Below are 12,008 nucleotides of genomic sequence, written 5' to 3'. Positions count from 1 at the left end.
CTGGTAATCTCTTCGGCCCTGAAACTGCTCAACCACATACTGAAGCAAACTGGTTACTAAAGCCATATTGCCTTTCTCAGTATCTGCCTACAGAACAAGAGCATCTCAAATGGACTGCAGGCTACATTCAGGCCATCCCAATTTGGCCCTGACCACGACAATTGCTACATACACAACATTCGGATCCTCCAAAAACGCAAACGTGGGCAGAATGTACCAATTCCACATAGACAGTCACCTGAGACTGGAATTGAACCTGGGACTTTGGTACTGTGAAGCAGCAGCCACCCCTGCTGTATTGCAATATTGTAGCAAATCTGCTGTAAGGATACCTGAGGCATAATCGGGATACTGGATACAGAATCGGCTCCTATGTCTCACCAAATTATAATGTAAATGCACAGTGCACAGCAACATAAATAAACATATTGACAATTGTGACTGTGATAGTATCTGCTAGTTACTCCTGTATTCATTACCAAGTAACAACACTGAAGACAAGCTGATAGCAAGCATTAACCTACGATGGGAAATGGATCAAAGCTCCTTGAATATTTTTAACCTCTTTGTCTAAATAAGACCATAAGACATAGGAGTGGAAGTAAGGCCACTCGGCCCGTCAAGTCCACTCCACCATTTACATCATGGCTGATGGGCATTTCAACACCAATTTCTGGCTGAAGAAATGTCGTCTCATTTCAGTTTTAAATTTACCCCGTCTAATTTTAAGGCTGTGCCCACGGGTCCTAGTCTCCCTGCATAAACATTAAATAAATAAACACCAAAGACTCTCTGTCTATCCACAAGGGCTCAATTCAAAATCATGGAAACCAAGGTAATTCCAAAAACTCCACTATGCATACAAATCATTGAATGACTAAAGTCGTAGAGGTTTATAACATGGAAACAAGCCCAACTCGTCCATGCCACCCAGTTTTCACAATTGATGTAATTTCATTTGCCTGCATTCGGCCTGCATATCTCTCCAAACCTCTCCTATCCATGTCTGTCCGAACGTTCCTTAAGTGATAAAATTGTACTTATTTCCACCCTACCTCTGAATGATTAATCTTCCTGATTCTTGGTGTATTTAATTTCCATGTCGTTACAGTGAATGACCGAAAAATATGTGTTGTGATGAATTAAATTTGCTGACCTCTCTGATCTGTCCTGAGAGCAGGATCTTGCATAATTTATCCCATAGTCGCTTTACAAACTGCAAAGAACAGTAACTTAATCATATGCCCTCACATGTGCAGTTAAGGTCTCAATGTGGTCACCCACAGCAAGCACAGAATGAATTGCTACCTTTTTTTCAAATCAATCAAGGTCAATGGGGAAACAGCAGGGGAAAGTAGAAAATGACTAAATGGCTGCTGAGTTATTTGCCGAGTGTATTTAATATGTTTTATTTTTCTTATTCAGACACTGGCCAGCCTGTGAAGCTGCCTTGTATGCCACCTGTGAGGCTATCACCCCCTCTACCTCCAAAGAAAGTGATGATTTGCATTCCACCACAGACTGCAGACTCTCCACCCATGTCCTATTCTGTTGTGCAGAAAATCTCCCAGCAGTCTTCCGCACGGCATCAGTTGTTGTCTTCCCAGCTTGCCGCTAAACAGCACCAGCAGTTATTTGGAGGCTCCCATTCTGCATCGTTATCCGGTGGACTACCTACCAATCCAGCAGTATCTACTAGTAAAGTGATAGAAGAACTCAACAAGACTTTAGCCTTGACAATGCAAAGGCTGGAAAGGTAATATGTAAGCCATCATGTTTTGTCTTTCACTTCACTAACTTCGAGCTTATTACTAAATTAAAACAAAACAGAAAACAGGAAGGTGGGGTGTGCTATAAAATATTCAATGTTCTGTGAAAACTTGTTGATCCTAAGATATCAATTTTAGGATAACAAACAATCAATGTGAGAAACAAAGCTCTTTGGTTAGGTAATAATGTTGCAGAAACTTTCAAAGGTTTATCTTCTTGGGGGAGGAGTAGGAAGGAGGTGCAACAGGAAATTAAAAGTCAGTTGTGTAAGTTGAATTTGTTGCATCTAGTCAATGAAAGATCGCTGGCATTTGGCAAACAGGGCAGAGAAGTGCAAATACACAAAATATGGGACTGAATAGTGATAAGTGCCAATGTTGAGTTATATAAAACAAGAACTGGTGGTAGTACATAGATCATAATTTTTCAGACTGCAGGAAGAAGAGATCTGGAGGTACGGAGGACACACATTTGAAAATGTACCACCAGGCAAAATACAACCTGCAGTCAGTCCACATACATTCTATATTCCTTGAATTCACCCAGATGTTCTGTTGCTTTTCACTAATTAAAAGATCCATTCTGCACAAATAACATTATTTTCTTTTGCATGGCTACAATTATCTTTTCAAAGTTACTTAGGAGCCATTGCAAATCTTTATTGAGTGTATATCAGTGATTACTAGATATACCAGGAAATGCATCAGTATCTGCTGGGTGTGCCTGAAGGAGTGTCAGTACTAGGAGGTTGTTCGAGGAAGCGTGTCACTGGTTTTTGGATATTCCTGGAGTTATTTGCAGGCAGTTCTCAGGTGAATGCAAATATTAGGGCGGCACGGTGGCTCAGTGGTTAGCACTGCAGCCTCACAGCGCCAGGGACCCAGGTTCGATTCCAGCCTCGGGTAACTGCCTGTGTGGAGTTTGCACATTCTCCCTGTGTCTGCGTGGGTTTCCTCCGGGTGCTCCGGTTTCCTCCCACAGTCCAAAGATGTGCAGCCTAGGTGGATCGGCCATGCTAAATTTCCCTTAGTGTTCAGGGGTGTGTGGGTTATAGGGGGTCTGGGTGGGATGCTCCAAGGGGCGGTGTGGACTTGTTGGGCTGAAGGGCCTGTTCCACACTGTAGGGAATCTAATCTAATCTAATTTTTAAGAAGTGCTTAGGGTGTGTCAATATTTGGACAGTATTTTTGGAATTCTGTGAATATTGACAGTATTTTCAGGGTATCCCTATGACTGAACAAATATTAGCAGTATGCACCCAGGGACGCATCAATATTTACAGGCTGTAACTGACTCAAAGAATGGAAGGACTATGAACTTACTGTTCCTGCCAATAAGGTATTTAGGAAACATTGGGGGAAAAGAAAAGGAGCAGTTTTGCAGTATTGATCAAGGAAATTGTTGTAGCACCAAAGTGATGTAGTTGAAAGGCCAAACACAAAGCACATTCAGTTAAAATTAATAGAAGAGTTATTTCATCACTGAGTATTTCACTACTGTCAGCCACCATGATTGGGAAGCAGGTAGACAAACTATTTTGACAACAATAGCATGTTGCAATAATGCCAATACATGTCTTCAATTATTTATTTCTATTGTGCTAGTAACAGCAGAGTTAGGAGCAAAGATCACTGGAACATGAACAACCATTTTGTGCCCCCCAAAAAAATTCTGCCCTTCAATGAGATTTTGGCTGAACTCTAATGTAATTCCATATGAATGCTGTATTTCTTAAATCTTAGACTAACAAAAATTCATCAGTTTCAATTTTACTATTAATGATTGATCTAGTATCAACAGCCCAAGGGAGTTTGACCCTTCTACACAAATAGAACTATTTCCTAACTACATTTCTGAAAGACCAGTCTTAAATTCCCCACCCAGCTGAAGTAGGTACATTCTATCTGCCCAGCAGTTTCCCGTAGTATCTTGTAAGCTTTAAATTTCTAAAGTCAAGAGAATAGATACACTCTCCTCATAATTTAACCTTCGGTGACCATTTAGTATTCTGGCATATTAGCAGCATTCCATTAACGTTTCAGACTATTTCGCCCATCTGGCCATGACAGGCCCAAGGAGGGAGGAAATCCTGACCAACACCTTCCACCACAACCTTCAGTTCACTTGGGCCATCTCCAGCACATCCCTCACCTTCCTGGACCTCTCAGTCTCCATCTCAGGCAACCAGCTTGTAACTGATGTCCATTTCAAGCCCACCGACTCCCACAGCTACCTAGAATACACCTCCTCCCACCCACCCTCCTGCAAAAATTCCATCCCCTATTCCCAATTCCTCCACCTCCGCCGCATCTGCTCCGACGATGAGGCATTCCACTTGCGCACATCCCAGATGTCCAAGTTCCTCAAGGACCGTAACTTTCCCCCCACAGTGGTCGAGAACACCCTTGACCGCATCTCCCGCATTTCCCACCACACATCACTTACACCCTGTCCCCGCCACAACCACCCAAAGAGGATCCCCCTTGTTCTCACACACCACCCCACCAACCTCCGGATACAACGCGTCATCCTCCGACACTTCCGCCATCTACAATCCGACCCCACCACCCAAGACATTTTTCCATCCCCACCCTCGTATGTTTTCCGGAGAGACCACTCTCTCCGTGACTCCCTTGTTCGCTCCACACTGCCCTCCAACCCCACCACACCCGGCACCTTCCCCTGCAACCGCAGGAAATGCTACTCTTGCCCCCACACCTCCTCCCTCACCCCTATCCCAGGCCCCAAGATGACTTTCCATATTAAGCAGAGGTTCACCTGCACATCTGCCAATGTGGTATACTGTATCCATTGTACCCGGTGTGGCTTCCTCTACATTGGGGAAACCAAGCGGAGGCTTGGGGACCGCTTTGCAGAACACCTCGGCTCAGTTCGCGATAAACAACTGCACCTCCCAGTCGCAAACCATTTCCACTCCCACTCCCATTCTTTAGATGACATGTCCATCATGGGCCTCCTGCAGTGCCACAATGATGCCACCCGAAGGTTGCAGGAACAGCAACTCATATTCCGCTTGGGAACCCTGCAGCCCAATGGTATCAATGTGGACTTCACCAGCTTCAAAATCTCCCCTTCCCCCAACGCATCCCAAAACCAGCCCAGTTTGTCCCCTCCCCCCACTGCACCACACAACCAGCCCAGCTCTTCCCCTCCACCCACTGCATCCCAAAACCAGTCTAGCCTGTCTCTGCCTCCCTAACCTGTTCTTCCTCTCACCCATCCCTTCCTCCCACCCCAAGCTGCACCTCCATCTCCTACCTACTAACCTCATCCCACCTCCTTGACCTGTCCGTCTTCCCTGGACTGACCTTTCCCCTCCCTACCTCCCCACCTATACTCTCTCCACCTATCTTCTTTTCTCTCCATCTTCGGTCCGCCTCCCCCTGTCTCCCTATTTATTCCAGAACCCTCACCCCATCCCCCTCTCTGATGAAGGGTCTAGGCCCAAAACGTCAGCTTTTGTGCTCCTGAGATGCTGCTGGGCCTGCTGTGTTCATCCAGCCTCTCATTTTATTATCTTGGATTCTCCAGCATCTGCAGTTCCCATTATCATTGAGCTCTTTCCTGCTTTCTTTATATTCCTTATGGGCACAGTCCGATTTTAGCTTCCTAAACGTTACACATGCTTCTTTTTCCATTTTGACTATATTGACAACCTGCCTCATTATCCAAAGGTCCCTTACCTTGCCACTTTCTCCTTCCTCCTTGCTGGGACATACCAATCCTGAACTCTGTACAGTGAGTCTTTAAACAACTCCCACAAGTCAAATAAAAGCAGAAAGCACTGTGGATTCTGTAAATCAAAAACAAAAACAGAAGTTGCTGGAAAAGCTCAGCAGGTCTGGCAGGATCTGTGAAGAGAAATCAGAGTTAATGTTTTGTGTCTGGTGATTGTTCCTCAGAAGGGTTACCTCTGGTTTTTCTTCACAGATGCTGCCAGAATTCCTGAGCTTTTCAGCAACTTCTGTTTTTGTTCTCTAGAGGTCAGATGTGGACTTACCTGATGACAGCTCCTTCCATTAAACATTTCTTTGTTCCTGTCTAATACAGACGTAATTTGTCCTCCCCAAATTTTGTACCTTCCCTCAATGTCCTTATTCCTAGCTATCGTAAAACTTAAGGAGTTGTAATCACTTTTTCTAAAATGCTTTCACACTGAAGGCCAAGCTCATTGGCCAATACAAGTTCCAGAATGGCCCATTCTCTCGTTGGACTATCCACATACTGTTTCAAGAAACTGTCCTGGATGCAGTTAACAAACTCTGCCCTGTCTAAGCCTCTTGCTGTCAGGGAGTCCTCATCAATATTGAGGAAGTTAAACTCACCCACTATGACAGTGGTGTTGTTATTGCATTTTTCCATAATCTGCCTTCATGTTTATTTCTCAATGTCTTGATGGTTGGGGCAGGGGTGGGGTGTGCAACAGCAGAATCCTTTGTCAGTGATTGCACCCATCCTATTTTTGCATCAATGAGGATGAGCCTTCCAGTATATTCTCTGACTGCAGATGTGACATTCTTCCTGATTAGTAATGCAACTCCTCCACCTCTATTACTTTCCTCTCTATCTTGCCTCAACCAAGGAAACCTTGGAAAGTTGAGCAGCCAACCCTGTATCCTCCCCAGTGTGTCCAACTGCTGCTCCAACTGAACCACACAGTCTGTGAGGAGCTGCTACCAGTCACATGAAAGATCTTAAGAATCCATAATTATTAAGGATGGTGTGTTAGTTTCTGATTAATTGTGGAATTTTTGGCTCCATGTCAGAAGGACACGTGTTAAAGCTTCCATTTCAGAGGTATTAATGTCTTATCATGAATAACAACTCAGCTCTGCATGAAGGATTTGTGCACTGTTTTTCCAAAACTACTTTTAATGTATTTCATTAGCTTTGCAGTTCTTAGGATGTTACAAAGAATATGGGAGACATTGTGTGACTAAAATTTATTTTTCTTGTTTCAATATCAGACAAGTAATCGAATAAAGTGGAAAGGTTAGGAGTGGTATCACAAGCACCAGTTGTAACTGTTTTGTTGTTCTGTTTCTTTTCATACCACAACATTACAAAACTTGCAGAAAGCTTGGTAAATGATGTTACAAAAAAGCCATTGCACATTATTCTGTGTGCATTTTGTTTCAAATCAGACAGAATCAAATTATCTAGATTTTTGTTGCTGGCAAATTTAATCAGTAACTAGCTTGAGAACTTGATTGAACAGTCATCTGTCCTACATTAACTGAGAAAGAAATTTAAAGCACAGAACCAGGCTATTTAACCCTACTAATCACGCAGATAACAAAGTGTGGGCCTGGATGAACACAGCAGCATCTTAGGAGCACAAAAGCTGACCTTTCGGGCCTAGACTCTTCATCGGAAAAGGGGGATGGGGAGAGGATTCTGAAATAAATAGGGAGAGAGGGGGAGGCAGACTGAAGGTGGATAGAGGAGAAAATAGGTGCAGAGGAGAGTATGGGTGAGGAGGTAGGGAGGGGATAGGTCAGTCCAGGCAGCACAAACAGGTCAAGGGGGTGGAATGAGGTTAGTAGGTAGGAAATGGAGGTCTAGCTTGAGGTGGGAGGAGGCGATAGGTGAGAGGAAGAACAGGTTAGGCAGGCAGGGATGAGCTGGTCTGGTTTTGGGATGCAGTGGGGGGGAGGGGAGATTTTGAAGCTGGTGAAATCCACATTGATACCATTGGGCTGCAGGGTTCCCAAGCGGAATATGAGTTGCTGTTCCTACAACCTACGGGTGGCATCATTGTGGCACTGCAGGAGGCCCAGGATGGACATGTCGTCTAAGGAATGGGAGGGGGAGTTGAAATGGTTCGTGACTGGGAGGTGCAGTTGTTTACTGCGAACTGAGCATAGTTGCTATGCAATGTGGTCCCCAAGCCTCCGCTTGGTTTCCCCAATGTAGAGGTAGCCACACCGTGTACAGCGGATGCAGTATACGACATTGGCGGATGTGCAGGTGAACATCTGCTTGATGTGGAAAGTCATCTTGGAGCCTGGGATGGAGGTGAGGGAGGTGGTATGGGGGCAGGTGTAGCATTTCCTGCGGTTGCAGGGGAAAGTGCCGGATGTGGTGGGGTTGGAGAGGAGTGTGGAGCGGACAAGGGAGTCGCAGAGAGAGTGGTCTCTCCGGAAGGCAGACAAGGGTGGGGTGGGAAATATTTCTTTGGTGGTGGGGTCGGATTGTAGATGGCGGAAGTGTCGGAGGATGCTGTATTGTATCCGAAGTTTGGTACGGTGGTATGTGAGGACTAGCGAGATTCTGTTTTGGCGGTTTTTGCGAGGGCAGGGTGTGAGGGATGAGGTGCAGAAATGCGGGAGACACGGTCAAGGGTGTTCTCGACCACTGCGGGGGAGGAAGTTGCGGCCCTTGAAGAACGAGGACATCTGGGATGTGCGGGAGTGAAATGCGTCATCCTGGGAGCAGATATGGCAGAGGTGAAGGAATTGGGAAAAGGGGATGGAATTTTTGCAGGAAGGAGGGTGGGAGGAGGTATATTCTAGCTAGCTTGTGGGAGCCGGTGGGCTTGAAATGGACATCGGTTTGTAGGTGGTTGCCTGAGATGGAGACGGAAAGGTCCAGGAAGGTAAGGAATGTGTTGGAGATCGTCCAGTTGAACTAGGGGTTGGGGTAAAGGTGTTGGTGAAATGGATGAACTCTTGGGAGCTTGAGGTGGCGCCGATATGGTCATCAATGTAATGGAGGAAGAGGTGGCGGTTTGGGGAAGTGTAGGTATGAAAGAAGGACTGTTCCACATAACCTACAAAGAGGCAGGCATAGCTCTGGCCCATGCGGGTACCCATGGTGACCCCCATAGTCTGTAGGAAGTGGGAGGAATCGAAAGAGAAGTTGTTGAGGGTGAGGACGAGTTCGGCTAGGTGGATGAGGGTGTCGGTGGAGGGGGACTGGTCGGGTCGGCGGGACAGTAAGAATGGAGGGCGCCATCTACAATCTGACCCCACCACCAAAGACATTTTTCCCACCCCATCCTTGTCTGCCTTCCGGAGAGACCACTGTCTCCACGACTCCCTTGTCAGCTCCACAATCCCCTCCAACCCCACCACATCTGGCACTTTCTCCTGCAACCACAGGAAGTGCTACACCTGCCCCCACACAACCTCCCTCACCCCCATCCCAGGTCCCAAGAACACTTCCCACATCCAGCAGATGTTGATTAGACTAGATTCCCCACAGCCCCTTTGGAAACAGGCCCTTTGGCCCAACAAGTCCACACCGCCCCTTGAAGCATCCCACCCAGACCCATCCCCCTATAACCCACACACCCTCTGAACACAATGGGCAATTTAGTATGGCCAATCCACCTAGCCTGCACATCTTTGGACTGTGGGGGGAAACCGGAGCACCCGGAGGAAACCCACGCAGACACGGGGAGAATGTGCTAACTCCACACAGACAGTCGCCCAAGGCTGGAATTGAACCCGGGTCTCTGGCGCTGTGAGGCTGCAGTGCTAACCACTGAGCCACCGTGCCGCCCCATGTTCACCTGCACATCCACCAATGTCGTATACTGCATCTGTTGTACACGGTGTGGCTACCTCTACATTGGGGAAACCAAGCGGAGGCTTGGGGACTGCTTTGCAGAACACCTATGCTCGGTTTGCAGTAAACAACTGCACCTCCTATTCAACTCCCCCTCCCATTCCTTAGATGACATGTCCATCCTGGGCCTCCTGCAACTGCCATAATGATGCCACCCGTAGGTTGAAGGAACAGCAACTCATATTCCGCTTGGGAACCCTGCAGCCCAATGGTATTAATGTGGATTTCACCAGCTTTAAAATCTCCCCTCCCCCCACTGCATCCCAAAACCAGACCAGCTCGTCCCTGCCTGCCTAACCTGTTCTTCCTCTCACCTATCCCCTCCTCCCATCTCAAGCTGCACCTCCATTTCCTACCTCCTGACCTCATCCCGCCCACTTGACCTGTCCGTGCTCCCTGTACCGACCTATCCCCTCCCTACCTCCTCACCCATACTCTCCTCTGCACCTATCTTCTCCTCTATCCACCTTCATCCGCCTCCCCCTCTCTCCCTAATTATTTCAGAATCCTTTGGGAAAGGGATGAAGGAGTATGTGGGGAAGAACTTTTTTTTACCTAGCCGGTGGAAATGACTTGAAACCTGCTGCCTATTAGTGTTGTGGGAACAGATATGGTCAATGATTTTAAAAGAAAATTAGACGGACATGAGGAAGATAAACTCATAGGAATAAAGTGATGGAACAGTGGAATAAAACTGTTTGGATTGTTCTACAAAGATTACATGAATCAAAGGTCTGAATTGCCTCCTCTTATACTGTAATGATTCTGGAGTAAAGAAAAATAAGGTACACAGGATGTGCCTTAACGTGAAAAGAGGATGTTAGGATAATTTTTACTTTCAAATATTACAATATCATGTTTGCAGTTTTCGGCTCCTCTACTAGTGAAAAGACCACACCAATCCTATTAATTCATTTCATAAATTTAAAGGTATCTGCCATGTTACATCTCACTCTTCATTTTTCTGGAGAAAGAAAGCCTGTTAAGTCCTCCCAGATAATTTACCATCTCAGCTCTGGAAAATCTATTTGCATTTTCAGTTCTTCTGTATTTTTTTTGTAAAATGGAGGTCAGAAATGAACACAGTGAGGCCTGTATAAGTTTAGCATAACTCTCTCTCCTTTTGAGTTCTGTATCTCAAACTTCTGTGTAAGACTAGTGACATAGACAATATGTCAATTTACGGTCCAATTTAAGATAGGTACCAAGATAATTGCCCTGAATTGAATTGAGGGACATCCTTGGCCTTGTATAATGCCGTGATTTGCTGTTTTATTTATTTTTTTTCTTTTTGTTTTGGCAGTTCTGGACTGTATACTGGAGAAAGTGGAACAAAACCAGGAGAAAGCAATACATCTGACATTAGACAAGTGCCAGCAATAGTGGTTGATTACGATGATGATAAAGAAAATGTGCCTAATGAATCAGACTATGAAGACACTTTCAGTATGCATGGGGAAGAAAATGAGGATGATGATGGTGATAACGATGATGACGACGATGATGATGATGAAATTGATCATTTTTTCACAAGTATGAACAAGCAATGTTGAGGTGTTAATGCCTTGCTTGCACCAAAGGAAATCAGACTTGCTGACAAATAAATCAACAGCAGTCAGGCTTCAGGCTTGTGTGCATTTGAAGCTTCATAGAATAGAATCCCTACAGTGTGGAAACAGGCCCTTTGGCCCAACAAGTCTACACCAACTCTTGGAGCATCCCACCCAGACCCATTCCCCTCTGAACCACCTAAGCTACACATCCCCTGAACATATAGGCAATGTAGCATGCCCAATCCACCTGGCCTGCACATCTTTGGACAGTGGGAGGAAACCGGAGCAACCAGAGGAATTCCATGCAGACACAAGGAGAATGTGCAAACTCCTCTCAGACAGTCGCCCAAGGGTGGAATCTAACCCTGGTCCCTGGTGCTGTGAGGCAGCAGTGCTAACCACTGAGCCACCATGTCACCCCTTGTGTTGTGTGATTGTTGCATGACTGATTATCATTAATTTTGCTGAACAGAGAGATAAATTGTCAAAACTTTTCATCTTGCACTCATCAGGACAACTACAGGAATTTCAAATTTCAACTCATCACAACTTATACTACAGGAGAAAATGCTGCTGGTTGATTGGCAAGTGGGCGGGGAACTATGAACTCACATAAAGGAATATATGCAATCCTTGAACATTTTTTGAATTACCAGGAAGCTTGGAAAGCTTCATACTGCTGTCGTACTGAAATTCCACGCTGATTTCTCCATGGTAATAATGGTCAGTCAGTCAGCAACCCCCACCCTTGGCCTTTCTCCTATAATATAAATTGTAATTTGAAATTTGGCATTCTTGCATTTTTCTTGATATGCAAGATGAAAATCTCCAACACCAACAGCTTTTTTCAACAACATTCAAGTTCTGAGCCATTAATCATGTTGTTTATTTTCAAACAACCTTGCAGAAAAATAGCTTTAAACATAAATATTGGATCATTGATGGCCCCTTCAGTTTTCTCTTTGAGTATTTCAGTCATTTAAAACAGAAAGTTTCCAGATTCAGTCCAAGTTTTCTGCTGAGTTACTTAATCTCAGGTGAAGCAACCAGTGTGCTTGTCCTCAGCAGTTTGGCTAGGGCAGAAATGATCAT

General features: G+C 45.4%; 1 protein-coding gene across 10 annotated transcripts in view; it reads left to right on the top strand.

Annotated features, from left to right (window-relative positions):
* Window positions 1-12,008, top strand: part of phactr1 (phosphatase and actin regulator 1) — a 537,086-nt gene that overhangs the window by 475,870 nt on the left and 49,208 nt on the right. For all 10 annotated transcript variants that reach the window (XM_059653713.1, XM_059653742.1, XM_059653702.1 and 7 more), the window contains 2 exons: window positions 1,426-1,756; window positions 10,667-10,896. In XM_059653713.1, the coding sequence (XP_059509696.1) occupies window positions 1,426-1,756; window positions 10,667-10,896 (561 nt within the window). The remainder of the gene's footprint in view (window positions 1-1,425; window positions 1,757-10,666; window positions 10,897-12,008) is intronic.

The sequence above is a fragment of the Stegostoma tigrinum genome, chromosome 2, assembly GCF_030684315.1.
Source record: "Stegostoma tigrinum isolate sSteTig4 chromosome 2, sSteTig4.hap1, whole genome shotgun sequence".
Taxonomy (NCBI): Eukaryota; Metazoa; Chordata; class Chondrichthyes; order Orectolobiformes; family Stegostomatidae; genus Stegostoma; species Stegostoma tigrinum.
This window is presented reverse-complemented; position numbering and strand designations above follow the sequence as displayed.